This window comes from Meleagris gallopavo, chromosome 6 (genome assembly GCF_905368555.1).
Source record: "Meleagris gallopavo chromosome 6, MGAL_WU_HG_1.1, whole genome shotgun sequence".
Lineage (NCBI taxonomy): Eukaryota > Metazoa > Chordata > Aves > Galliformes > Phasianidae > Meleagris > Meleagris gallopavo.
The window spans coordinates 19293958-19319703 of record NC_139409.1 but is presented as its reverse complement, the minus strand read 5'-3'; the positions used below and the strand labels follow the sequence as shown (position 1 = coordinate 19319703).

Sequence of the window (25746 nt, the reverse complement as noted above, 5' to 3'; positions counted from 1 at the left end):
TCAGTTACCTGTAAATCTGTACAGAAACATATTTTTATGGGCTACGCTGAATGCAATAGGAGCTGACAAGATCCATAGTCTCTTTTTCTCTCTCTCTCTTTTTTTTTTTTTTTTTTAACATTTTTAACACCTGTTAACAACAACTCATCACTTTGAGGAAAATGATTATGGGCAGAGTATGGGGCCCACGGGTGAGAAATGGAGAGCAGGTGTCCAGCTGTTCTGCATTTCAACAAAAGGTGACTGGAGGCTCTTGTCTTCACAGTAGCAAGTTATGTGTTGAAACAAACTTCTTGTACTTGATATCACCCTTCCTGAAATTGAATTATCTGGATTCTGAGAACTGCAAAGCACTTGACAGGCCATCTGTTACAAATGAAAATAAAATCAAGTGCTATGTGCCCTGTGATTTCCCTGGGGTGGTGAGATAAGGAACATTTGTATCCTAAATCTACAATCTCCAGTTTTAGGAAAGGTGCGTCTCTGAGGTTCATTGACCCATCTCTATGCTGTGGCAAGAGATATTCAGAATAATTTCATAACCACAATGGCTTTAAATCTGCATAATATGCAGCTTTATATCATAATTTTGTATGAATACAAAGATCTAATTTCCTAGAGAGCAATTAGGCTTTGATTTTGTTCATTTCTTTTATGTATCACAAAGGAAATGAGCAAGGCTGCGTCGCCATGGGAACTGCAGCCAATGCTGGATTATGGGATGTCATTAGCTGCCAGGAGACAGCAAATTTCCTTTGCAAGCAGCGGGCAGTGGAAATGCCACCGCCGGCTCCTCCTGCCCAGGTCCTGGCAGCGTCCTGTGCCCAGGGCTGGGATGGAGCCCCACAGGCAGACTCCTGCTTCAAGGTCAGTGCATCGCTGCCCTGCCAGCCTGAGAGCCTGGCCTGGCATGAAGGGACCCAAGTGCTGGGCATTTCTGGAGAATTATCTCCTCTAGGGAATTCAAGTGAGGAAAAACAAAACAAAACAAAACAAACAAAAAAAACCCCATGAGACAAGTCCATCAAATATAACAAAACACAACAGTGGAAGAGCTTATAGCAGTGAAAATGGGAAGCTAAAAATAAGCTTCATTTTACAGAAATGAGAGGTGAGAGTCTCACCACATTTATCTCCTTCCAAGAATTTGGAACTTCAGATAAGTGTAGTACTAAATCTCAAGAGCTGGCTGTGTCACTTGAATAAAACAATGTCTCCTAAGAGAAAGATGATGGGAGTCTGGCCTTCTGTCAGCTTTCTTTCACAGAATATGTAATGTTTTTAGTGATACTTTTAAATTCACATTTAGTTTGCCATTGGTGATACTTCGGCAGGTAAAAGCTTTGTATGTTCTCTTGATTGAGCTAAAAATGTCTCCTTTCTGAAAAGAAAAAGTAAAGAGAAAGTAAAATAGATGAAGTAAATATCAATAATATGGAACATTGCTCTTCCAAGTCTTTGTGTAAGTATCCTTCCCCTTTCTCTCCTGAAATTCTGCTTGCTGGAAGGACACATGATTTTAGCCTTCTATTTACAAGGGTATCAACTTTTATGTCACAGCCAGTTAATTGTTGTTACTCTCATTATTGATTTTTTCCACGTATCTGCTTGCTGCTTATCCTTACCCCAAAATGTCAAGCATCATTCTTCAAGACCATGTGTACTTCATATTAGGATGCAGAGCTTGCAGTGCTGCTCTTCCTCAGCCTGCATCGGCATCTTTCAAAATGTCTGTCTCCATCCATATTATCTTTCCTATTTCAACACATTGATTTACCTGCCTCCCATTTCTCAATAATCTCCTGCTTTCTACTGCACAATACTAAGACTAGTCAATTCTGTTTTTCTTTGAGCCCTTTAGTGTTCAAAGCTCTAATTAAATTATAAACTATTGTGACACTTTTTGTTCTTCCCTGAAACCCACCAGGCTAATCTTCCCTTACAATTTTAAAATAGAAGAGAAAAAGATAGTTACAATCTACACGACTAATTTAATATTATAGGTCTTGACAGATGTTGTCTTAGTTTTAAAGGGATGTGTCTCAATTACACAGGCAATCATATCTTTACATCAAACTTTATATTTATATTTAGTAATTTATCACAATTTTTTTCTCAATAGTTCTTTGTGAGGGACAAAAACCTAAAGAAGAATTGGTTTGAAGCTGAAGAATTCTGTAGAGAAATAGGAGGAAATCTGGTCACAATCAATTCAAAAGAAGATCAAGTTTTTATATGGCAGTTAGCATTGTGAGTACTTGCACAATCATTCTTTTTTATGTTAATGTTATGCTAAATAATCAGATACATTAGGAGCTGAGTAATTAAGTGAAAAAAAATGATAAATTTTAAAAGAAAATAGAAAGCTTTCATTTGGAAATATCACACTGAATTATATTTTAAATATATATATTTCAACTTGAATATTTTCAAGTAGTTTTGAAATTCTGAAGTTTTCATCACAGTTTCTTGTTAAGGCTGTTCTCCAGATCTGATCAACGTTGTACATGTGAACCCCTCTTCCAAAAAGGAGACACTAAAATGTTCAGCTCTAATTGTGTGGGTTTTTTTAATTGTTGCAATTCATATTTTAATACATACATTCAAAAAAACTTAAACACATCCTTGAATGAGTGTGGACATTATTAGCCTATAAATTGAAGACTCCTTAAATCAAATGAATTAATTTTCACTCACTTATATTAACATTGTAGATGCCACTTTGCCATCAAGTGCCATCACAAGAAGTGCCAGGGAGGAAATCAGAGAAGTTGAAAAAGAAATTACTTTTTCATTTATGAGATGGTATCATAACTCTCTAGTCACAGTTTACTTCTATTAAAAGCTGTTTCTATGAATTCTTGCTAGGAACTAGGAACTGTACTTCACCCACAAGTATGGGACCTGGGCTAGCACCATGCTACACTGCTTCTCCTCCAAATTCATTTCAACTTGTCCTGTGCCAGCACAGAGCATTGGGAACTCCGTGTCAAAGAGTGCAGTTGATGAGCCTGGCGGTGGGCCAGCAGGGAAGGAGTAGCTCCCGCTTCAGATGTGTCTCAAAGCTGCATGTTTCTATGCTTTCCAGCAATTATATGGCTCCTCTTCTTCTGCATTCATGTACCTATATTGTATGATTTCTTTCAGGGAAAAAGGACTGCAAACTCAGGGTTTCTGGATGGGTCTGTTTCTCTTAAATCCTGATGAAGGCTTTACCTGGATTGATGGTTCTCCTGTGAGTACTTATTTGCTGGATATTATTTCTTTTTTTTTTTTGTAGCTTTTATAACATACAGATTTTAATGGTTTCATCACACCCACACCCCTGCTGTGCGACAGAATTGGGGAAGTGAGCTCGCCATCTCTTACAGAGTCAGATAAATGTCACTACCTCCATGCATCTATTTCTCCTCCATGCTTTCTAGAAAGTGTAATCTTTTCACCTCTGGGAAGTGATGGAAAGTGAACATGTTAGTAAGACCTCCCCAGCCCAATCAGAGCTTTTTGAACTCCTTTCAATTGCATAAATGAGCTGCTTGCACTAATGAGACCCTGACATTGTGTGACAAAAATCTCAATTACTTCCACTCCGTTCAAAGCACATAGTGAATGAGCTGTGTTTCCCACACAGGTAATTTATGAGAACTGGGATGAAGATGAACCTAATAATGATAAAGGAATTGAACATTGTGTTATGTTTAATAGATCACCCCAAATGCGCTGGAATGATGTGTACTGTGAACATTTGCTTAATTGGATTTGTGAAACTAAAAAAGGTATGACTACTTCACCATTTAATTGGAATGATAAGCAGAAGTTCAAAAATAAATTATATGGATTTCAGCAAATTTACAAGAAGAAAGATATTGGGAATTTTTCATTGTAAAACTAGAGCGGTGAAGGTAACACTTAAAGCAAGAGGAACAAATTGAGATATTTCAGTTGTACTCAGATGTAGGAAGTTCAAGAAATTGCTTTATCTCTGGCTTTATTTCTTTTAGGTATGGGTTGAATAAATTTGCAAGGCAAAGTTGCTTAATCTCCTTATCGAGATAAGGAGATTTTATCTACTTTTACCTCCTCCTTGTCTTTCTATCTTCTATGGGTTCACACAGGAGACCTGAAGATGTAGGAGACTAAGAGTTCCCTACACAAAAGATTTAAAAAAAAAAAAAAAAAAAAAAAGGTTTGGTTCCCATTGTAAGAGAGATAATGGGAACTAGAGAGAGGGTTAAGTTGCTATAGGAACTAGAATATTGAAAAGCTGATCAAAAATAGAATTACTGTAGCCCTGAAGGACTCTTAGATCCACTTCAAAAGCTCCCAGAAGTTAAAAGGAAGGTGGATGCACATGGGGAAATTGTGAGAGGGAGGATAGGGAGGGGAAAGGAGATGCAGCTGCGCAAACATCACTGAGTATATCTAATGGACCTCTGCCAACAAATAGCGAGAAATGCACGATATTACCATTGAAAAATTACTTACCTGAACAGGAAGAATCCCTGTTCCATTGTGGGTAGATTAGTTGTTCTCACACACCAGCAGAACACTGCTGCTCAGCAGCACATCCTGCGCAGCCCTGCAGACACACTGAGCCTGCTGTGCTGCACAGAAGGCTTTGTGAGATGCTCAAGAGGAGTTCACAAACTGTGATGGAGATACTCCAATCAGCTCATCTTGGTGATCACTCTAGGTGATCTCTCAGTAGTAAAAATAAATAAATAAAAATAAATAAAGGAAATAATTAGATCTTGTTATTATGTGTATCGATTAGATGAGATCCCAGTGAAAGGGGAGATGGTCAGAAGTTAATTATCTCATTTTTTTTAGAATGCAGTGTCATTATTTAGCCTGGTACACCTGGAGATCCATGCATAACATTACAAATCAAATCTATCTGGCTTGTGATTTTTCCCATTGTTTATTTGTTTTGTGTTTGGAACATTGCTCATGATGATGTTTTATTTTACAGGTACACTGCTCAAACCTGAACCAAACAACAAACGTGGTAGGATTTTTTCCTCTTTCAATGGAAGTTTTACTATATAGTTCTTGGACTTTGCACAGATATGATATGATGTCAAATATGTTTCTTTATCTTCCAGAATATCAAGCTATAGAAACTGCTGATGGGTGGATTATATACAAAGATAAGCAGTACTATTTCAGCAGAGAACGTGAGCCTATGGAAAAAGCACGGAGAATTTGCCAGAGGAACTTTGCAGATCTCGTTGTCATTGAGGATGAAAATGAAAGACAATTTATATGGAAATATGTAAGCACTGAACCTACTAATTATCTATTATTACTTACATATTAGTTACAATTTTTGTTTATATTTATGTACTAATCATTAATTCAGTGCATTGGTTGTGGCCACTTTTGAACCCATTAAGAATTTCACTGTTGTTTATTTTAACTGCTTGGTACAATTATTGCATTGGTCTTGAAGCATCCAGCACAAAACAGGGACCTGAGCTCCATCCACACAGGCAGGCAGTGGGACTTTGCAGCCTTCCTGAACGTCTGAGGTCAGCAGCCAAGAATGCTGATGAGGGACTTTTCAAATCTGATGCAGAGCAGATTGAAAAAGTAGAAAGATTTTACCTGTTTATCCAGGCTAAAATCCTGAGTTTCTGTCCTATATTACGTATTTGTAATATGGTACATTTTTTCCAGGCCCTGTAAAGAAATTACTACTGTCTTTAGTAAGAAGATTGGATGGGGCCCTGGGCAGCCTGGTCTAGTATTGAATGTGGAGGTTGGTGGCCCTGCATGTGGCATTGGGGTTGGAGATTCATGTTCCTTGAGGTCCCTTCCAACCCTGGCCATTCTGTGATTCTGTGAAGAGAAAAAAGGCATGTGAATGTTAAAGGTGTAGCAAAGGGCAGTTCAGACACCCTGCATCTGTTCCCTTCTTGCAGCCCAGGTTTGAGTCTGTGAAACAACCAAAAATACAGCTGAAGAACTGTCCAGTTGTTAACTGTGCCAATCACTTTTGTTTTAGATTAACAGAAAACTGAGTGATATATTTCTCCAAGAGAAATCATATTACATTGGTTTGTTTGTCAGTTCTGACCGGAAACTCAGGTGAGTAAAAGAAGAGCACTAAAGCTGTTAATGGACAGCAAACAGTAGTAATTTCATCTCACTCTATGGGGGTGGACACTTGTGTGTTCTTTCCTTTAGTTAATAACACTTGTGTAATAGAACTCCGGGTAGGTTTCAGAAGTCTGAGATGAGGAATATAATTTTTTTCTATACTTATGCAAAGCAGTTCCTTCCAAATCAAAGTGAGCAAAAATGTAAAATTTCATGGGTAACGTTCATTTCACTTGCTGTCTTACACTGAGAGATGTGAATTTGAGACCCAAGCATCCCTTCACAGGCAATGAACATAAACAGCAAGATTTGAGGTGTTGGACATCCACCTCATGATGGGATTAACTCAGACTTAGTTCTCTAATAGTTATGTAGAAACTCCGGAGGTTCATATAGAAACATTTAACCAGAGAAATCCCACTGGTTCAAGTTATGTGAGCCTGAAGCTTGTGCATCTCACAGCTCTCTGAAATTCCTGTTAGGTAACCTTTTTAGAAATCTGTCTGTAGAAGACTTTCATGAGGATACCTTTCTAAAATGAAAGGCAAGTCCAAGCTCTGATGTTACAGCATCATCCAGACTGTTAGAAGCTGCTGAGTCCAACACTATGTATCCAGCCTTTGGCCAAATGGGACACTGATGGGACTTTAGTGCGACAGTACTGAACAGGTGAGAGGCAGCACTAATGCTGTGGATCTGTTCTCTCAGTATATGTAGAGCCTTTTTTCTTTGGTCACTATTCATACCTTGCTCAGCCCTTCTGCTAAACAGACCTCATAACTCAAAATGGCTGCTGGAGGTGTCTGTGTGGCAACCATCTGTCCTTTATTTTTCTTTCAGCTGGCTGGGTAAAAACCCTGTGAACTATGTTGCCTGGGCTCCAGGCAAACCCAATTATTCTTATAACGATGAAAACTGTGTGGTAATGAGAAAAGATTTTGGTGAGTAAAATAGCAGCAAAAAACATTTGGTCAAACATCTTAATGGGCTTATGCATCAAAATCTAGAAGTTTTGCCACCTGTTTAAACCTAAGGCTCCCCATAATTGGCTGCTGAATAATGGGAACTGTTTTTCATAACAAGTACATTGAGGTTTTCATAACAAGTACATTGAGGTGCTCATAGAAGACAAATATACTGTAGTGGGAAGAGGGCTCTGTTTGGGCTGCTAGTGTGAAAGTTGACTGTATCTTATGCCTCTGGAAGGTTATGCTTGTGAGTTATGAATATTGGCTGGGTTACCCTCTGCAATAGCAGTAGGAGTGTTTGACAGAGTGATTGCATTTCTTTTATTTACAGGCTTTTGGAATGATATAAACTGTGGTTTGAAAAATGCCTTCATCTGTGAAAGGCACAATTCAACTTACTCAGGATTTGTTCCCACTGTACTTCCACCTCTGGGAGGATGTCCTGAAATGTGGATTTTGTTTCAAAATAAGGTACAGTAAAAAATATCAGCAGCTTTTAGAAGATTAGCTATAGATAAACAATGGCGTAAGTGCTCTGATTTTATACACTACTCTCTTAAGTGACATTGTAATTAGCAGTGGAGTCAACTTTTGTGGTTTTTTTTTTTTTGTTTCCTGTTTCTGAAGTTGCATTTATTAAATTATAATTTTTAAGTGCTCAAATGCAGTTAGCCACTGTTACTTCTTCGGTTTCTATAACTTTCTTTTTATTTTAGACACCTTTATTACACAGAAATACTGTTTCAATATCCTGATGTGTCACTGCAGCTCCGTCTTTCTAGATAACACTGAGCTGCAAAATGAAAGGTTATGCTTTTTGAGCATAATCAGATACCACAACAATTAAGCTGAGTAAAACAAACTGTAAATTAATTGTTAAAAAAAAAAAGCAATCAACAAAGTATTGTATTTTGCTAAGCCAAGCAAAAGTATACCTAATCACATAAGCATTAAGAAACAAAGAAAAAAGCGCAGTTCAATCCCATAACACAAACACACAAACAATAGGAAAACTACTACTACTACTACTACTGCTGTCTGTGGCTTGCAACTGAAGGAACTTGACTAGAGAGATATCTGCCCTAAGGCAAAGTCCCAGTCTAGAAATATTCTAAGCCCCTGAAAAGATTATACTTTTCAGGAATGTGATTCCTCCTTGGATATCTGCTTAATTTCTCTACAGCTTATGGAAGTTGCCTTCTCTTCCTAAAGTTAACCTTGGACAGCCACAGGTCTGAGCCTTGCACACACAAAGCTGTTATTAGCTGTGTCTACTCTTCACTGGCTGAATGTATGGCATTTCAGCAGCTCCCTCAACTGCTGCACTTTGTATGCAGGGACTGATGAATCAAATCAAATATAATTCTCTTTGACACCTGAAATTTTGCTAATTATTTACTCTCCCTACAGTGTTATAAAATAGTTGGATCCAGGGAAGAAGAGAGACTGAGTTGGTACTCCGCAAGACGTGCTTGTATAGAACTAGGGGGAAATTTGGCCTCTGTACACAATGCTCAAGTACAAGGTAAGGTATCTCAAACTTTTGGTGCTAGCTGCAAAGCCAGTAAATTTCACCAAAGAGGTCATAATTGTTAGTTAAAACTGTAACTGTGGATGTTGTGGCCAAGTGAATTCTTTCTTGTGATTATTAAATATGTGAGCACTTTGAAATGACATAACTATTTTGCACTGGATCCAAATATTCAGGTTCTGTATGTGTTGATGACAGTGCACAGAACCTGCTGGCATTGCTAGTCATGGGGAAATTGTAGAATAATCATGTAATGACTGCAAAGATGAATACTCATGTGATCCTATTGTATGATGAACCCACCACCACCTTTCTCATAGTTCCTCTTTTACAAGATCAGAAGTATCTTCAGAAAACTATGCATTGGTCACCAGTAGTTCTCCAGGGTAAGGACAGAAGATGCTATTCCAAAAAACTCTCCTGACTGTTGTAATATTCAGTATCTCTTTTTAACCATTTCAACAAGCAATACATATGTCACCTTTTCAGGTGATATAGTGGCATGGTGGAGGTCAGGGTTAGAATTTGAAACATTCTTGACAAGATGGTTTTTTTTTGTTTTGTTTTGTTTTTTTTTTTTTGGAGGGGAAGAGATGGAGAAGGGAATGAAGTAATTGAATGAGGTTAGGTGCAAACAACTATATCAACACACCAATAATCTTTTGCATGAAAACAAGATGGCAGTAACCATATTAAGATCTGAAGCTAAACTGCAAACTAAACATGAATCGGCATTGTTGGAGAGTAGAAGGAGGAGGAGGCAACACTGGAAGAAACTTACTGTCCACAGACATCCAAATCTTCTGCTTCCTTCTCATCCATCACCCTCTGAATCCCTCTGACCTTTCTCAGCACCTCTTCTTTTCTCCAAAACTCTATTTGCTTCCTCTAGCTGGGATTTTGGCTGTTGTAAAGAGGCCAAAATAGCCTCCAATTCTAAATAGTACCTATCTAAGCAGCCTCCATCTATGTAGCCCCTGTGAAGGAAAATCCAAAGCTGCTTGATCAAAAGCACAGATTGGAGCAAGTTATCGATTCTTCGCATCTCTTGGCAACAGTATAGGGTGGAAAGACAAAAATAATCTGTTCCCTGTGGCCTTGGAAAATGTGATAAATAGTAATGTTTGAACTGGCCTCAGAAATTCAAAGTGTACAAATTTCCACCGGAAATGACATACGTAGAGTTGATGCTAACTTTAGGAAGACTTATTAATTCTTTCAAACTCTCTTCTAGCCCTAATTTCTATAATATTTACAAGAGCTCTCTGAGTAACATTTTTATATTAAAAACTGCTTCTTTTATATTTTTAATATATGAAACTACTTCAGTTAAAATACTCATTTTAAAATTTATTTTCTTTTAGCATTTCTCACTTTCCATCTAAAGGATGTCACTGATGAGACTTGGATAGGATTAAATGATAATAATTCATATGTTTGGACAGATGGAAGCCCTTATGATTATGCATGTTGGGCAAGAGGATTCCCTTTGGATAAATACAGTAGAGTTGGCTGGAAGGTATGGGACAATACAGGTAAACAGGAAATAAAATCAGTACATGCATAACTTAGACAGCATCCTCAAACTTAGTGGAAGTTTTAAAAGTTGACCCAGAGATTAATAGTCCTGTTAAGTGCATGTAGATATCTTCATTCCTTTGCAGAAGTTTATAACTGCAGAAAAAGATTGCTGTAGTATATTACAGTTAGAGTTATTAGACCTATTAGATTTTACTGAAAATAATCAGTGTTGTTGTTTCTTACTTCACCTTATTATTCTCCTTGTACAGAGTGAATCCAAATTAAAGATTCAGTAAATTAAGTATAGATTAACATAAACTATAGTAAAATATCTTTTCTGCACTCAAAAAATTTAAGAAACCAGCAACACTTCTTACAGTAATCTGCCAAGGTAGTACTCAAGATATAAACCAAGATACATTTCTCTTCCAAGAAGTAATAAGTAAAACTTTAATAAGTTAAAAAAAAATAAAAATAAAAAAATTGAGAAGAAACCTATGAACATGGCCTCCTTAGACCTTTCTATTTGCTAGATATTTTTCATTTTATCACCTAAAAGTTTCTTTTCTATTTTTTCCCCTAGACTGCCTGTATTGCAATGACGATAAGATCTGTAAATGAAGCAGGGAAGTGGGAGAACGCAGACTGCCGTCACAGCAAAAGCTATATTTGCCAGATGGACAGCAGTAAGTTCTATTTTTCATGGTCTTTGTTGGAAGACTGGTACTGGATAATATGAGCACACAAGTCTTCCACTACAGTTGCCTGCTTGTGTCTACAGAGATTGAGGTGTGAAGAAAGCAAGGCTCCTTTCCTAGCTCAAGAATTCCAGATATGAAGCCTGCTCTGGGATAAGGATTACAGAAAAGTTTGTGTTTTACAGCCCCTCCCCTCACAGCTTTCAGGGGAGCTGAATGCACCTGTTCTGCAGACCAGAGGTGCACATACAGGCTGGTTGCCCCACACATAGTGGACTCCTGGGAGGCAGGATCCATCTGATCCTGACAGAAGTGCCCAACACAAGTTAGAGGATCTATGCCTTCAAAATCCTGTTTCTCTCTGTTCACAAAAGGAATGTAGCTGTCTGTGACCTAATTAAGAGGCACAGATATGGATATCTGAATAAGGTTAGTTGGCAAAGGCAAACCCTATCACCAAAACCCCTCACCTACTCCCTTGGATGGATTAATTAAAGTCAGTAAAACTGGTTATGTTGCTCACCATATTTTGAAATGCTTTTGTATCTCAAGACTAAGGATCAGAAGGACAAAAGTTCTTACTGTCTTCATATATCCTCAGGGTGGGAGACATATCCAAAGAACAGCTATGCAGAGTCTGCAGGAAGAGAAACAGGAACTGCTGAGTAGTGAGCCAAGTTCTATGGCTAAAAATACAAGGGGAAGCCACAGCTGGGCCAGCTGCTTCAGGCTGTACCCCATGCAGTGGCAGAAAGATGCACAAGTACATCCCTCATGAGAACACTTTAGGGTGTTCTCAGCACTGTATGAACATGAATGCCCTTTTACTATCCTCAGCACCATCTTTTCTACTTCCATATATACCATTTAAGGTGCAACTACAATTTCTTTTTTTGCTTTATCCTACACTGAAAAGAAGAAGGAGAGTCACAAACTGTTCTTAGAATGAAATTCACCCTTTTTGAAACTCAGAGGACATGGAGATCCTGCTCCATACTTCTGCTTGAGAGGACTTTCACTTGCACTGCAGTTGGGGAATCTAGAGAGAACTGGATAGGGAATAGCTTTGTGACCCATACTCATACCTTTTCAAAAAATCATCAAGGTTGGGAAAGACCACTAGGAGAAAGATCTCCTAGTCCAGTCATCTGGCGGGAGTGTATGTCTGCAGAATCTGCTTCTCCCTAATCCCTGAGTGCTCTGTGTAAATTATAGTTACAAACAATTCTAAGTTACCTTTATTAAATACTTCCTGCATTTTAAATGATAAATGGTTTTATTTAATGCCTGTAACAAAATATCAAAATATCTGTCTAATACACTATGTTAATCATTATTAAGAAGTTATACTGCTTTTTAGGTAGCTAGAAACTACCAGTGTTTTCTCTCCCTCCTCTCCAATCTTTCTGCAGAGCCTGAACTATTCCATTCCACAATTGCTCCAGATTCTGACTTCTTCCGTTATGGTAACAGTAGCTATTTAATCATTCCTTCTAAAATGAGTTGGGAAGAAGCAAGAAAAGCCTGCAGGGAGAAATCTTCAGAGCTTGCCAGCATTTCAGATTATTACAGTAATATATTTCTCCTGCTCCAGGCAGCACAATATGGCAAGCCCTTATGGATTGGACTCAACAGCAATATGGTAAGATTAATAAGTTGATGACTGGTGTGGTTAAATGCTGTTATTTGGTTATATTGTTATTAAAAGAGGGAGACCTGTAGTGTGAATAGGTTTGGGAGCCTAGAAATAGTGGACAACACTCACTTCATTCAGCTTTATCATCTTAAAAATGTTAAACTTCATCCCAGGAGATGGGATGGAGAGGGATGGAAGCCTCCGACAACATTGATCTCTTTACTAGCTGTGTGGGAATCTTGAACACACACGTGTCAAACTGCCTGGTAAATTTTTAGATGACCGCTTTTAGGAGAGATGAATACTACTCAAAGGGACCAACAGGGTCACTAATGATAGAGCCTTGTGATAGTTGGCAGCTGTATTTTTATCACTAATTTTAGATCAAAGGTTTCACAGAGACCCCATATTCCTCCTACTACCTTCCTTGTTACACACATGCAGTCCATAAGGTTAAGAGCAGTAAGAGTAAAATACATACAAACAGATAAAAAACTGCATCCAAAAAAGTGAATAGGATGGTCCAGGTCCATCACTGTCTAGAGAAACACTGGAGTGAGCATTAGCTCTGTAACTGTGTGCCAAAATAAGTTTCAGCTTCTCAGATAAATATGTCATTGCTCAATTCACTTATATTGTCAACATGCTTTTATTGCATCTTTATTTGAGCTAAGTAAACTACATTGATATTAAAGATTAGTTCTCTCATGAGTAATCATTTTCTTCACTTGTCATAGTTTTCACTGATTGTGATTCCACACTGACATATAACTAAGTAAAATGTTTGAATCACAGTATCCCTAGGGAGATCTTGCAATTAATGTTGTGTAATGATAACATTTCTGATTATATGATGCAGTAGCACTAATAAAAGGCCACAGTGTATGAGACAATGCAGCTGTTGCTGAAAAATATATATTTTATGGCCTCTAACAGTGCCTCTCCATACTAGACAGAATCTCAGAAAGTCTGGAGAGGAGTTCTGCAGAGAGGGACCTGGGCGTCCTGGTGGACGACAGGTTGGCCATGAGCCAGCAGTGTGCCCTCGTGGCCAAAAAGGCCAACGGCATTCTGGGGTGCATTAAGAAGAGCGTGTCCAGCAGGTCGAGAGAGGTGATCCTCCTCCTCTACTCTGCCCTGGTAAGGCCTCATCTGGAGTACTGTGTCCAGTTCTGGGCTCCCCAGTACAAAAAAGACAGGGATCTCTTGGAAAGAGTCCAGCGGAGGGCCGCAAAGATGGTGAAGGGCCTGGAGCATCTCCCCTATGAAGAAAGGCTAAGTGAACTGGGTCTGTTTAGCCTTGAGAAAAGACGACTGAGAGGGGACCTGATCCAGGTTTATAAATATCTGAGGTGTGGCGGCCATAACGGTGAGGCCAGTCTCTTTTCAGTGGTACGTGGAGACAGGACGAGGGGAAACGGACATAAGCTGCAGCACAGGAAGTTTCGCATGAATGTGCGTAAGAACTTCTTCACAGTGAGGGTGACGGAGCACTGGAACAGGCTGCCCAGGGAGGTTGTAGAGTCTCCTTCTCTGGAGATATTCAAGTCTCGCCTGGACGCCTACCTGTGCGACCTGGTGTAGGGAACCTGCTTTGGCAGGGGGGTTGGTCTCGATGATCTCTAGAGGTCCCTTCCAACCCCTACAATTCTGTGATTCTGTGATTCTATGTGATTAGTATGTGACTGTGTCACTGAGCTTGACACAGATCTCCACACTTGCAGAACACCACAGGAGACCTCTATCCAAAACAAATGCTGGTGTTTAAGTCCACTTAATATCAAAGCTGGGTGATAAAATAATCATAGAAATGTGTTAGAAAGCTGTTAATAATTATGAACAAGTCTGGCAGGAAGGTATGTGATGATCCAAACATTTGTAAAGAATCTGACCTTGCTCTTGCAGGGTGAAGTTCTGAGGTTTTTCCTGTTCCCCAGGCAGTGACCTTGCCCAAGTTGTGCTGAGCTCAAGAGGAGCTTGTGTATTTGATTTAAAGGCTTCTGCTCCCTTGTGTTTATCTTTCACTCCTAAGAAACTTGTAATTTTCTCAGGTTTTCATGGTGATAGCTGTAGTTTACTCCTGAATGTTTTTCTCAGAGCTGCACTTGAGCTCAGAGTCCTTGTCTGACAGCTACCTTCACATCTCTGATTCCTCCTGATGGTTCTGCAGGCTTTGAGTGTCTTATGGTCACCCTGGTCTTTGTGCTTACCTGCCTCCTCACATCATCCAAGAAGGGACTGTCACCAAGAGAACTTGGAAGCACCATCTAGCCTTCAAAACATCTTCATGGGCTGTTACAGCATTGGAGGCATTCTGCTATGCCTTAAATTTATGCTGCTGTGTTCCGATTTGGTTGATATCTGTGCTTGCACAGATATACTGAATTCTACATCTCAATGCAAAATTTGCATTTGTGTGGAAATCTGCTTATCTGCAATGGAAGATGAGGACGTGGAAAAACTATATTAAAAAGTGTGTTTCAATTCTAGGGTTATGGATACTACAGATGGAGCGATAAACGGAAAATTGATTTTTCTAATTGGCACTATGGAGAACCAAAAGAGAAAATAGCATGTGTCTTCCTAGAGCTTAGTGGGGAATGGAAAACAGCACCTTGTAATGAAAAACACTTTTCTGCCTGCAAAAAATCTGAGGGTAAGTTTGATGTTATTTGGTTTTAAGGCAGAAACCTTGCTGAATCTGCCTTGACTAACCTACATATTTCTAAATATATAATAAGGAATAATACCTTTGTTTTGCAAGAACAATATTTTATTTTGATGAACTCATCATTCAGCAGGAGAATGCTACAAATTAAAATGCTTCTGTCGTACTGTGGGACAGGACCAAACTTTCTGCTTTCTCATTTGTCCTAGATCAAGTGATGTTAGCTTAGTGATGCAGTGTTAATGGAAATTCTGAGTTTCTTTTGAGCTGTTTTTCTGTAGTGTGGCTATAATTTCTTTTCTATACCAAACATTTTCAACTTTCTTTTTAATTAAAAATGTATGTATTCACTGACAGTGTCACTGTTTCACTCTATAACGTCATTGCTTGTGGAAAATGAGGGGCAGCTACATGAAAATTCAGTGAGTTTCTGATCATTCCATGCATTGTCTGCAGTAAAACTATGTAAGAATTATCATCTCAAGGAAAACGTTAGATTAGAAATTTCAGTTGTAACTTATAGTTTAATAGGAATCTCATTTAAAATCAAATTGTTAGGTTTTCTACCTTTTTTTTTTTTTAATCTGCTTTTTACTGTATCTCTTATTTGTATGAAGCTGACACTCATAACAAGTAACTGGAATTTTAAAAAGCTCTGAACACACAGATATCCTTTGAGCAGTCCCAGTTTCATTCAGCTGGTAACACTGAAGATCACAGGTGTACTGTTCAGCTGTGACTGTTCAGTTCTGGTCTTCCTTGTCACTCTCAGCATAGTCACGGGGAATTCTAGCAGTGTGTAGAAGTAGATTGTCACTGCTTTTAAGAATTTTTTTTTTTTTAAATCTTGATTTCATATCCAAAGAACTGCAATATTATCTAATCAGTGAAAGCATCCATAATATTTCATTTCTTTCAGATATACTTCCTTCTGATCCTCCACAGGATATTGGAAGATGTCCTCAGTCAGGTCACATAGCTTGGATTCCTTTCCGAAGCTACTGCTATTACTTTAATGCCAATGAAATGAGCTGGGTTCAGTCTGTGACTCAATGCATTCAGTCAGGTAGTAATCGCTTTCATTCGAAGTTGGGATCTCAATCTTGACATAAAAAAAAATAATAATCGCTTTTGGAAAAGTCTTGACAATGTTGCAAAAATCTGTGTATATTAAAAAAAAAAAGACAGTAATGTCTCATGGTGCATCACTGATGCTGTTCACTTACCACTTACGTTGAAATTAAGGCAATTAGTTTCAGTTGGTTTAACAGGTTATTTATTTTTCTTACCAGCTGTGCTTATTCCTGACTCTTTTTTTTTTTTTTAGTTCATCCATAGAATTTCTATTTTTAGTGAGGTATAAAAATGGATTAACTTATCTCTATCCCTATCTCTACTTTTTCTGTATTTCTCCCTACACAAGAGTAGAAGCAAATACTATAATAGCAATTACTTATTTCTAAGATGTGATGTGTGATCCGAAGGGGATTGCAAGAACTGCTTGAGAGCCCTCACTTCACAAATGGGCTTCCTGGCAGTCTGTAGAGCCAGGTTAGAGCAAGTGCCTGCTTCCCTCCTTTTGTGGGGAGTTTGGTCCTGGCCAAGACCATGAGCTGCTGCTTGGCCATGTGCCACCTGCAGTGCTGAACTGCTTTATACCCAGGTACCTCATCCTTGCTTCAGATGGCTGTGAAGGAGAAAGGGAAGCACTGTTCTGCCCAAAATAACAGGTCCTTTGGTTTCACATCCCATTATATCCTCTTAGCTTTCTTCTCCATTTATAATTTGCCTCCACTGCCAGAAAAATTAATCCTGCAGTTTGAATCGCAAATTTGTTTGCTGAGCACTTTTACCTGCTATGCATCAGCCTGTCAAATCCATTAAGAATAAATAATCACTCATAATATCTATGAAAAATATTATCCAAACACTTGAAAAATATTATGTTGGTTTTTTGCCTGATGTTTCAAAATCACCATTATTTTGTCCTCACCCATCATGCTTTTCATGTCTTTCATTTCAAACAAGGTCTCTGATAGTCTGTGCTGTTCGCCTGTGCTACTTTCTGGTCTCTACATTAACCCTTCCTTACTCCCTGCCATCAGGGAGGGGATTTATTATTAATCTTGCCCTATATCTGAGCCTCTAATTTTGGCTGACTTCTATGTTAGGCAATTCCTCCAACTGTCTTCTCTTTTCTTTCTTATGTGTGATAGGTGGAATGCTGACTTCTGTAGAAGACTTGGCTGAATCCAACTTCCTGGCGGAACATGCAGACTTATACACAAGCAAGACAAGTGGCTTTTGGATAGGATTATACAGAAATATAAATGGTAACTATTCTAATTTCTATATATAATCATAAATAGGATTCATTAAGTACAATAAATGAAAGTATGATTTAGATATATTTTTGCTTTTGATGAACTAATTCTAGGTAAAGACAAAAAATATATTTAAAAATCACTGGTAGTTTGGTATTTTAAACAATATGTGTGACAGTCTGTAGAAAAAAAAAAAACTTTACTTGGCTCCAGTGAAGGATTTTGGATATTGTCTGGACAAAGAGTATATGCCTTCCTGCCAGCACAGCCCTGCCTGGTCTATTCGAAGGAATATTCCCACCTGCTTTCTCTGTGCTCTGGTTGGGAATGTCTTCCAGATTCCAGCCTGTTCCTGACTGGGCAATGTCTGCGCTGCTGGTGTCTGGCTGGAGTTCTGTCAGGCTTCACAAATGGAGAAAATTAAATAATTATACTGAAAAGCAATTACGCTGTTTTTAAGGAGAGAATAAGAGAAAATACATTATAAAACAGCCACAAAATTATGGAAGTAGTATCACTTTATTAGGTAGAGTAAATTAATCAATAGAGGAAAACAAATATTAGTGAAGATCTTTGATGTGTAATGCTTGGTACTGCTAAAACATCTGCAACACCAGGGCAGCTGCTCTGGCAGGACAGCAGTGCGCTGGACTTTGTCAACTGGGGTGAAGCGGAGCCCTTGGAAGAGCAGCGTGAGAATGAGTACTGTGTGCAGCTCTCTGCCTCCTCTGGGTCCTGGAATAGCATCCCTTGCTCCTCCAGAAAGGGGTTTATCTGTAAGACACCAAAGAGTAAGTGACTAATTCAATATATGTTTTTGATGTTTTGGTATTCTGTTAGTAATAGTAACGCGCAATATCTTTATTATAAAAAGCACATGAAAAGTCACATAAAATGGTTTATGGAATTTTCCTTATTGCTTATTTCAACATTCAGAAAAAAAGCGTTACAAACAGAGACCTCATCATGTTTCTCCAGTTTACTCCAGATTACTTCAGATTTTGTCACATTTTGTAATGAATTTTCAGTTCATAACTAAAGAGGATCAATGTTTTCTGTAAAATTGTTAAACTCTTTGTGGCTTTGCTCCCCTCCAATAAACACACACTCCTTCCTTCTAACGTCAAACCTTTGCTATGGAACAAGACTTGTATCAATAATTTGCTTTTCTTCCTCTTTCTGTACTGTTACATGCTGTTCCAGCAACAGATAGATGAAGCAATTCCATTTCAATAACAACAGAACGGAAGCAGAATCCAGAGGATGTATAGTGACCTTTAAAAATAGTAGAAGTGTTTTGGTTAGCATTTATTTTTTAATGTTGTGTTTCTATGTAATTGAGCACCATCTGTTTTGGTCAGGAAGCAGAAATATCAGAATACAGTGAGCCAAGAGCCATATGGTATTTTTGACTTTAACTGTTAATTCCACAGGAGGAAAAAAAAAAAAAGAAGAAGAAAAAACAACAGTACTATTTCCTGCTCTGTTTTGCAAACCCAGGGTTCAGGGTGTTTCCAAGGTTCTTCCCTTTCCCCTAGCAGAGCAGAGCTGCAGCTGGTGAGGAAGGCAGCTGTACACACTGGTAGTGATGGCAGAGTATTTTCAGAAAAGGAAAATTCCTCTTTTGAGGCCATTCCTTGTATTCTTTGAGCAACTAGAGGAAGTCACTGCAGAAAGTTAATTCCTAGTTATCAGCCACAGCAGAAAGCACCCACTCAGCACCTACACTTATTTTGTTGGCTGGGTTTCTTAGTGAATGGCCCTTAAGTGCAATGCCAAAACAATGCCAGCACATATGCCTGCTGCCAGGCTCTCCAGCAGAGTGGTTTATCAGAACAAGCAAACATTCCACTACAGAGAGCTCAGCATCCTTCCAAGAGATGATTTAACAGTTGCTTTTCTCCTGCCCGCCAACAGCCCAGAGCTCAATGTGCACAGTGCTCAGCTCCTCATGCCTGCTGCACTGACACCAGCCCACTCCCACTGGCATCTCTTTCACATGATGCCCTCTTAGCACAGCTGGGAACAACTGCACAGGAAAGCCTGAGCCAATAAATGTGCCTGCAGATGCAAATGGTTGTAGTATGTCAGAATGCGCTGGGTCTCATAGGAACTGCATGCTGTCTGGGAGAGTTGTCAAATATCATCATTAAATGATCAAGCTGTTTTTGGCCTGCTGGCATGCAGACCTAGTAAAGAAGACAAGATGGATCAACCAAAGGAGAGCCTGCCTGACAGAAGGTACCTGTGGATATTGAAAAAGAGGCAAGAAGGCTTAAAATGCAAAACATTGTAGTTTCATTACAGTGAATATCAGGTTAAGATCATTCATGCACTTTCATCTTCATTGATTTAGCAAACATGCTCCTAGGAGAAGCAGTGAACTGCTGAGCATGGAACTGTCTGGATAGAAATGTGCTTTTGACTAAACATCTGTCTTTCTCTTTGACAGCTATTCCTGAAGCAGTTGCAAATGTGAAAGGTAGGCTGTATTTTTTCTTCCCAATAGTTTCAAGGAGATGTGAAAATAAATACTTGCTTCTTAATGAGCGGGCATGTATAATTTACTCAATTTCTATATATTTATTTATGTGGGCTTAATTTACTGTTGCTATTGAATTCACTACCAGCAACACTTAGCAGTACCTGGGAGACACATAGCATCTCAGGAAAAATAAATGCTTATGTAAAATGATCTTCCTCTGTTTTCTTTTTTTTGCATGCTAAAGGAACTGACACAATGACACTATGCTAGATTTTCTAATGTAATTATTATCATGAAAAAGCATATGAGAGTATTTACATCTTAATGACCACAGCTTCTTTACCTAAAAGAGCAGTGGAAGAAGGCCGGAGATGTTGAGATTATCTTCCACTTCCTTCATAAGCTTAGGTTCCTGATTAACACCACAATAACTACGGGGAAAATTAGACCCGTATTTTTTAGAAGTTTGCATATTTATTTATGGATATAAGTAGACCTACTTCTACTTGCTTTATATTTATTTACAGGTGGCCAAAAGGACAACAATCAGAGCACTGTTTGGATACTCCTTATTCTGGTTCTCGTCATTTTAGTAGGCATGGGCATCATGGTTTATTTCTTCTTCAAGATGAAAATCCAGAATGAGGCTGACCAAGCAGCGGGGCAGCACAGCATGCTGCTGGAGTACAGCAGTGCCCCGGCCAGAGAGAACAATGAAAACAATCCTGCCAGCAGCTAAGGAGGAAGTGAACGCAGTGCTGTGTAATGTGATAACACAGCTACTCTATAAATCCAAGCTTGAAAAGTAACCTAGCTAGAACAAACAAATCTTAGTAGAAGTTGCATGTACCAACATACAACTTGAACTAAAGCAGCAATTATTCTTTTTGTATGGGTTGGGCACTATAGAGCATCTGTAAGTGAGATATCTGTTCTTCATTCATGGCTTCAACTTAGATTAGACATACCCTACAACTTTGAATATATTGCATTAACTATGAGACTATAAAGGATCTGTCTATCTGTAAATAAAAGATCTATATCTTATGTAATGGTACTTAAGTGTTGTTGAATTAGCATATGGAGATGTTATCTGATTGGTGATTTAATGTGTCACTAAGCTTGAGAGGCTAACAGGAAGAAACATGAAAACAAGTCATATAACTAAGAAGAAATATAAATAAGCCATAAAATAACATATATGACAAATAAAGCTGTTAGAGTCTATTCCTGTTTTTATTTCGCTTGGCAGCTCATTTTTGGATGTCTTCTCTCATTATCCTTCAGCTCTCTGACTGAGCTGAAGGCAGGACACTGTGTCCATGCCTCTCCTGAGAAAACAGCCCAGCAAGGAGCTGAGCATAGAGCAGTACATTGGCAGCGTGCTGCCTTACAGGATTACTGTGCTGTTTGTTGTCTCTAAAATCCATATGTATGGCTAACTGCAAAATGAAACAAAAAAGATTTCAAGGATTTCTGGGGAAAACAGACCCTTGAAAAGCTCATAAGAACTGTACAAGAGAGGTCATTGGGAAGGAAAGATGCCTATGATATTAGACTCATGGCTGGCAGATGTTGCTGTCAAACGAAAAATATTGTAGAGATCAGGGAATGAAGGGCATTCTGTGCTTGAGATATTTTTACTGAGCCCTGTTCATCTTGCACATTTTTTTCCTTTGTATAAATTACAACATGTACCCATGTTTATCTTTTTTTTAAGTACTGACACTGATTTCAGTCAAGTGCTGCTTGATGGCCAGTGATATACCATAAGCAAACAAAAAAAGTAAACAAATGAATAAAACCCCCATAAATATAACAAATAATGTCATTATAGATCTCATATTTTGATAGCTGATATTGGTAACACACCTCTGTACACTATAAATGGTTTTCTTCTCACATATTAAGTGACGCTTTAGCTGTGCAGAATTTATTATGAATTTGTCTAAATAACAAAGCTGCAAAAAGTATGAGAAATTCTGAAGGCAATTTCTGCTGAATATTTTTCCTTCAAAACAAAGGATTTTATTTTTCCTTACACCATGGCTAAATTTGATTTTCTCTTAGTAAAGAGTTACAGTTCATTTCTTTGAGATTATTTCTCTTTCTTTGTCTCACACTTGGTGCAATAAATGAATTTTTAAGTGTTAAAATACATTCACACTTTATGGATTAAATACTTTTGAAAGGTTGCTTCCTGTATGGAAACTGTTGAGTCACAGCCTGAACCACTGATTGATCACCTGAGACAAGCACTGAGTCAGTCATGGGAGCACAGGTGAAGGCGATTCAACTGTGTGACTGGAAGGGGTGGAGCCTGGCTGCACCTCTCTTAGATCCCCTGACTGCCGCTGGGGATGGATCTCCTTTTGGAGATCCCTCCTTTTACATTTTTCTACTGCTGGTCTAGGACACAGGTGAGCATTTCATTTTTGATTGTCTCTTTCCACCACGATAATCTTTCTAACTAAAAACCTATGAAATACTATTCTAACCGTGCTACTCTTCTAACTGTACATTTGCGTTCTGTACATTTTCAAACTGTTTTGTTGTTAAAATTACTGGTTAACAGAAAGATTTGTGAAGATTTGGCTAATTTGTATTGGCTCTCCTGAGTCAAATTCATGTGAAATTATGGCACTGTATTTTTACTGTTTGTCACTGAAAATGAAGGTTCAGATGCGAAGTGTGAATTCTGTAATTATTTATATATTTGAAAAATATCACGTGACAGGATATTTCCTTATTTAGCATCAAGTTTTTTCTGTCAAACAAAATTCTCTAAAGCTGAGAAGGACCCAGCACCAATTTTTATTTTAACATTTCTACTGCAGCATTAAGCTTATCTCTTTGTGATTAAGAAGAAAGAAATGAAATACTTGACTTCTGCAATCTTAATTTTCTTCTCTTTCATTACTACTGATTTTCTGGCAATTGGTGAGTAGTTGTCTCTTATCTCCTGCAAAAATAGATGTGAAAGTGAGAGGTTTTTGTTCTCTTGCTTTTTTCTCAAGTTCTTAAAGATTTTCTTATGCAGCTATCCTACATGTCATATTCATCCTAACTGGAGTGGTTCTCAAAAGTTTAAGAAATATACAGTTAAAGATATTGGTTCACTTTTAAAATGAAAAGATTAGAATAGGGCAAAGTTAGAAGTTAGGAGTCAGGACAATTCAGCAATAGCTGAAATTTAGTACTCTACGCTGTGCTCTGTAGTAGTTAGATATAATAATTAAAAGATTTAATCCAATTTACAGCTTTCTGCTTAAATGGGTAAGGCAAGAACTATGTCTTAGTTCTTAATTTAGATTTGAAGAAGTGAAATTTTAATAAATTACTAAACTGTTATAAGTTACACTGGACCTTAGGAGAGCTAAAGCATTAAATGCAGATATAATAATAATAAAAAATCATCAGAAGTTCATCAATCAGAAGTTCTTAAGACACTTTCTGTTCTATTCTCTACTCAATATCGACAGTATTCTAATATCCTACCTCATCTTAGGAATTTGCTTTTGTGTTTGGAAGGGTATAATCCCCTATGCAGTTACTGTCTTGGACAAATAGTAGAGGGATGCTACATCTCTGTTCACTGCGGGAATTAAAGACGTGAATACTGAAGGGAAGCCTAGGACAGTCCTTGTAGATGAAACTTCTCTCCCTCGTGAACCAAAACTAGTGGGAGTTATATGAAATTATGAAAAGTAGGCAGTTCTGTTTACAGGCAACTGAGTAACTGCTGTATACGTTGTCAGGTGTACAACTGTGATGCAGATAACCCTAACCAGCAAAACTCCAAGTCATGTGACATGAGTCAGGAGACCAGTGTAGAAACAGCAGCAGGACATTTCCCTTCCTCATAAGCTCCCCTTACTATGTGTATTTGTTCACACGTTAATTCTTATTATTTTCTTTTACAGACAATGAAATATTTTTAATATATAATGAGGATAGTAAGCTGTGCCTAATTGCTCAGAGTTCTCATGCAGTCACAATAGCTGCTTGCAAAAAAAACAGTGAATTACAGAAATTCAGGTGGGTGTCCGACCACCAGGTGATGAGCGTGGCATTTGCACAATGTCTGGGAGTGCACTACAAGCAAGACCAGGCTAAAATTTCTTTGTATCCCTGCAACAAAGAAAGTGAATTCCAAAAATGGGGCTGCAGAAACTCAAGCTTGGTAATCCTTGGAGAGAACTTATTTCTCAGTGTTGGTAAAAGAAAGAAAGATCATGTTGTACTGGACTCAGGATCAGATACAATGAACAAATGGAAGATCTATGGAACCATGGATGACTTGTGTTCTCAAGGCCATAAAGGTAAAGTTTGAAGATTAATCCTGACAGTGTCTTGTGCTCATTTGCCATCACAGGTATGGCCATTTTATTTCTGCTCCCGGTAAACTAACAGCAGCTGCTCCCCTTGAAGCAGTGGTGGACTAGAAGACAATCAGTTCACACAAGTCATATTCCTCCATCCTGAGATATAATGATACTCGGCTTCAGACAGAAGACAGTATATGTGCAAAAAATTGCAGTTTATTTACTTTCAACTTCAAAACAAATGAGTATCTAGCTTATGTTTTGTTATTAGCTCTAAACTAAGCATTTCAGTTTATTTAATTGTCTGGTAGTAAAATACTAGTTTAGGTGTTTTTTTGGTTTTTTTGTTTGTTTGTTTTCCAATATTAGTAAAATATTATTAATAATGTTGGATAAAAGACAAAAAACTTATAAGAGTAATACTTCGATAGCAAATGTAAACAAATAATTCCATACATGCTACCATTCTGTTCTTCCACAAGATTTCAGATGATTAAAAAATAAAAACAACAAAGAATTAAATACATGACTAATTTATATGGGATGGCAGGAAATTAACATACTTGAAGAAAGAAATAATAATTTTCTAAAAATAGCATTTTATGTGACAAAAACGGTTCCTCTTCATAGTACAAAATTGTCTTATTTCTAGTCGTTACAGATGGTGATCTCATGAGACAATGGTAAATTGCAAGATCTATGCAAAGCTTTTGTGAAAGACTGCTGCTGGCAGTAGGTCTCCAATTAACTAACATAACATGTGGAATACTTTCTCTGCAAAATCTTTGGGGAGTAGTGATGGATAGAGATTCTCTCACCTGTGCTATCATTTGTGTTTTATCCCTGTAGATCTATTTACGCTGCTAGGAAACTCCCATGGAGCTCCATGCACCTTCCCTTTCCAACTGAATGGGAAGTGGTATGCAGGGTGCACAGATGCTGGCCGGTTGGATGGCTTGCTGTGGTGCGCAACGACCCCCAACTTTGACATTGACCACTTGTATGGGTTCTGTCCCATTGGCAGTAAGTCCTAAATGCTGATGTAGGTGCTGTAATGCAACGCTATTAGGTAAATATAGCAATATTGGAGTGATGTTACTAACATGGGAGGAAAACTATGGTAGTTGCATTATTTTACTAAGAAATATCTATGCCATATCGTAATCTTCCTTACAGAAAAAATAAAAAAATTCCTGAGGGACTACAGTCAAGCTGGAATTGCTGCGGTATGTCATTAAGTAGCTAACAGCTGGGAGGAGACCAGTAGGCTTTATATGTGGCTGTGTTTAGCTAAAGCATCTGAAAATCGAGAAGCTGTTCAGAGTCTAATTATCCTAATCTCATTGCTACTTGTGATATCAGTTCATGTGATATCATCATTCCAGTTCTGTATCACAAAGTTGATAAACAGTTCATGGGAAGAGGCAGGTTTTTTTTTTCTGAAAAGTGAAAAGGAAGAACTGTCTCACAGACCTTACTAGAATGGCC

At 38.2% G+C, this 25746-nt stretch overlaps 2 protein-coding genes across 7 annotated transcripts in view; both read left to right on the top strand.

The window, feature by feature from the left end:
- The window catches only part of LOC104911440 (macrophage mannose receptor 1-like), a 31436-nt gene extending 10456 nt beyond the window's left edge, over positions 1 to 20980 (top strand). For 2 of the 5 annotated variants that reach the window (XM_085227316.1, XM_085227317.1), the window contains 19 exons: positions 668 to 867; positions 2123 to 2250; positions 3148 to 3235; positions 3632 to 3776; positions 4973 to 5008; positions 5106 to 5275; positions 6008 to 6090; positions 6943 to 7043; positions 7402 to 7541; positions 8481 to 8595; positions 9966 to 10120; positions 10706 to 10808; positions 12233 to 12462; positions 14947 to 15112; positions 16044 to 16190; positions 17341 to 17457; positions 18066 to 18239; positions 19901 to 19930; positions 20461 to 20980. In XM_085227316.1, the coding sequence (XP_085083442.1) occupies positions 668 to 867; positions 2123 to 2250; positions 3148 to 3235; positions 3632 to 3776; positions 4973 to 5008; positions 5106 to 5275; positions 6008 to 6090; positions 6943 to 7043; positions 7402 to 7541; positions 8481 to 8595; positions 9966 to 10120; positions 10706 to 10808; positions 12233 to 12462; positions 14947 to 15112; positions 16044 to 16190; positions 17341 to 17457; positions 18066 to 18239; positions 19901 to 19930; positions 20461 to 20672 (2540 nt within the window). In that variant the 3' untranslated portion in view covers positions 20673 to 20980. Of the gene's footprint in view, positions 1 to 667; positions 868 to 2122; positions 2251 to 3147; positions 3236 to 3631; positions 3777 to 4972; positions 5009 to 5105; positions 5276 to 6007; positions 6091 to 6942; positions 7044 to 7401; positions 7542 to 8480; positions 8596 to 9965; positions 10121 to 10705; positions 10809 to 12232; positions 12463 to 14946; positions 15113 to 16043; positions 16191 to 17340; positions 17458 to 18065; positions 18240 to 19900; positions 19931 to 20460 lie in introns of those variants that run through there. The other 3 variants (XM_085227319.1, XM_085227320.1, XM_085227321.1) reach the window with 3 other exon arrangements.
- Positions 20981 to 21127: 147 nt separating this feature from the next.
- LOC100544965 (macrophage mannose receptor 1-like) overlaps positions 21128 to 25746 on the top strand; it is a 34434-nt gene continuing 29815 nt past the window's right edge. For both annotated transcript variants that reach the window (XM_085227315.1, XM_085227314.1), the window contains exons 1-3: positions 21128 to 22873; positions 23857 to 24255; positions 25108 to 25281. In XM_085227315.1, coding sequence (XP_085083441.1) covers positions 22807 to 22873; positions 23857 to 24255; positions 25108 to 25281 — 640 coding nt within the window. In that variant the 5' untranslated portion in view covers positions 21128 to 22806. The remainder of the gene's footprint in view (positions 22874 to 23856; positions 24256 to 25107; positions 25282 to 25746) is intronic.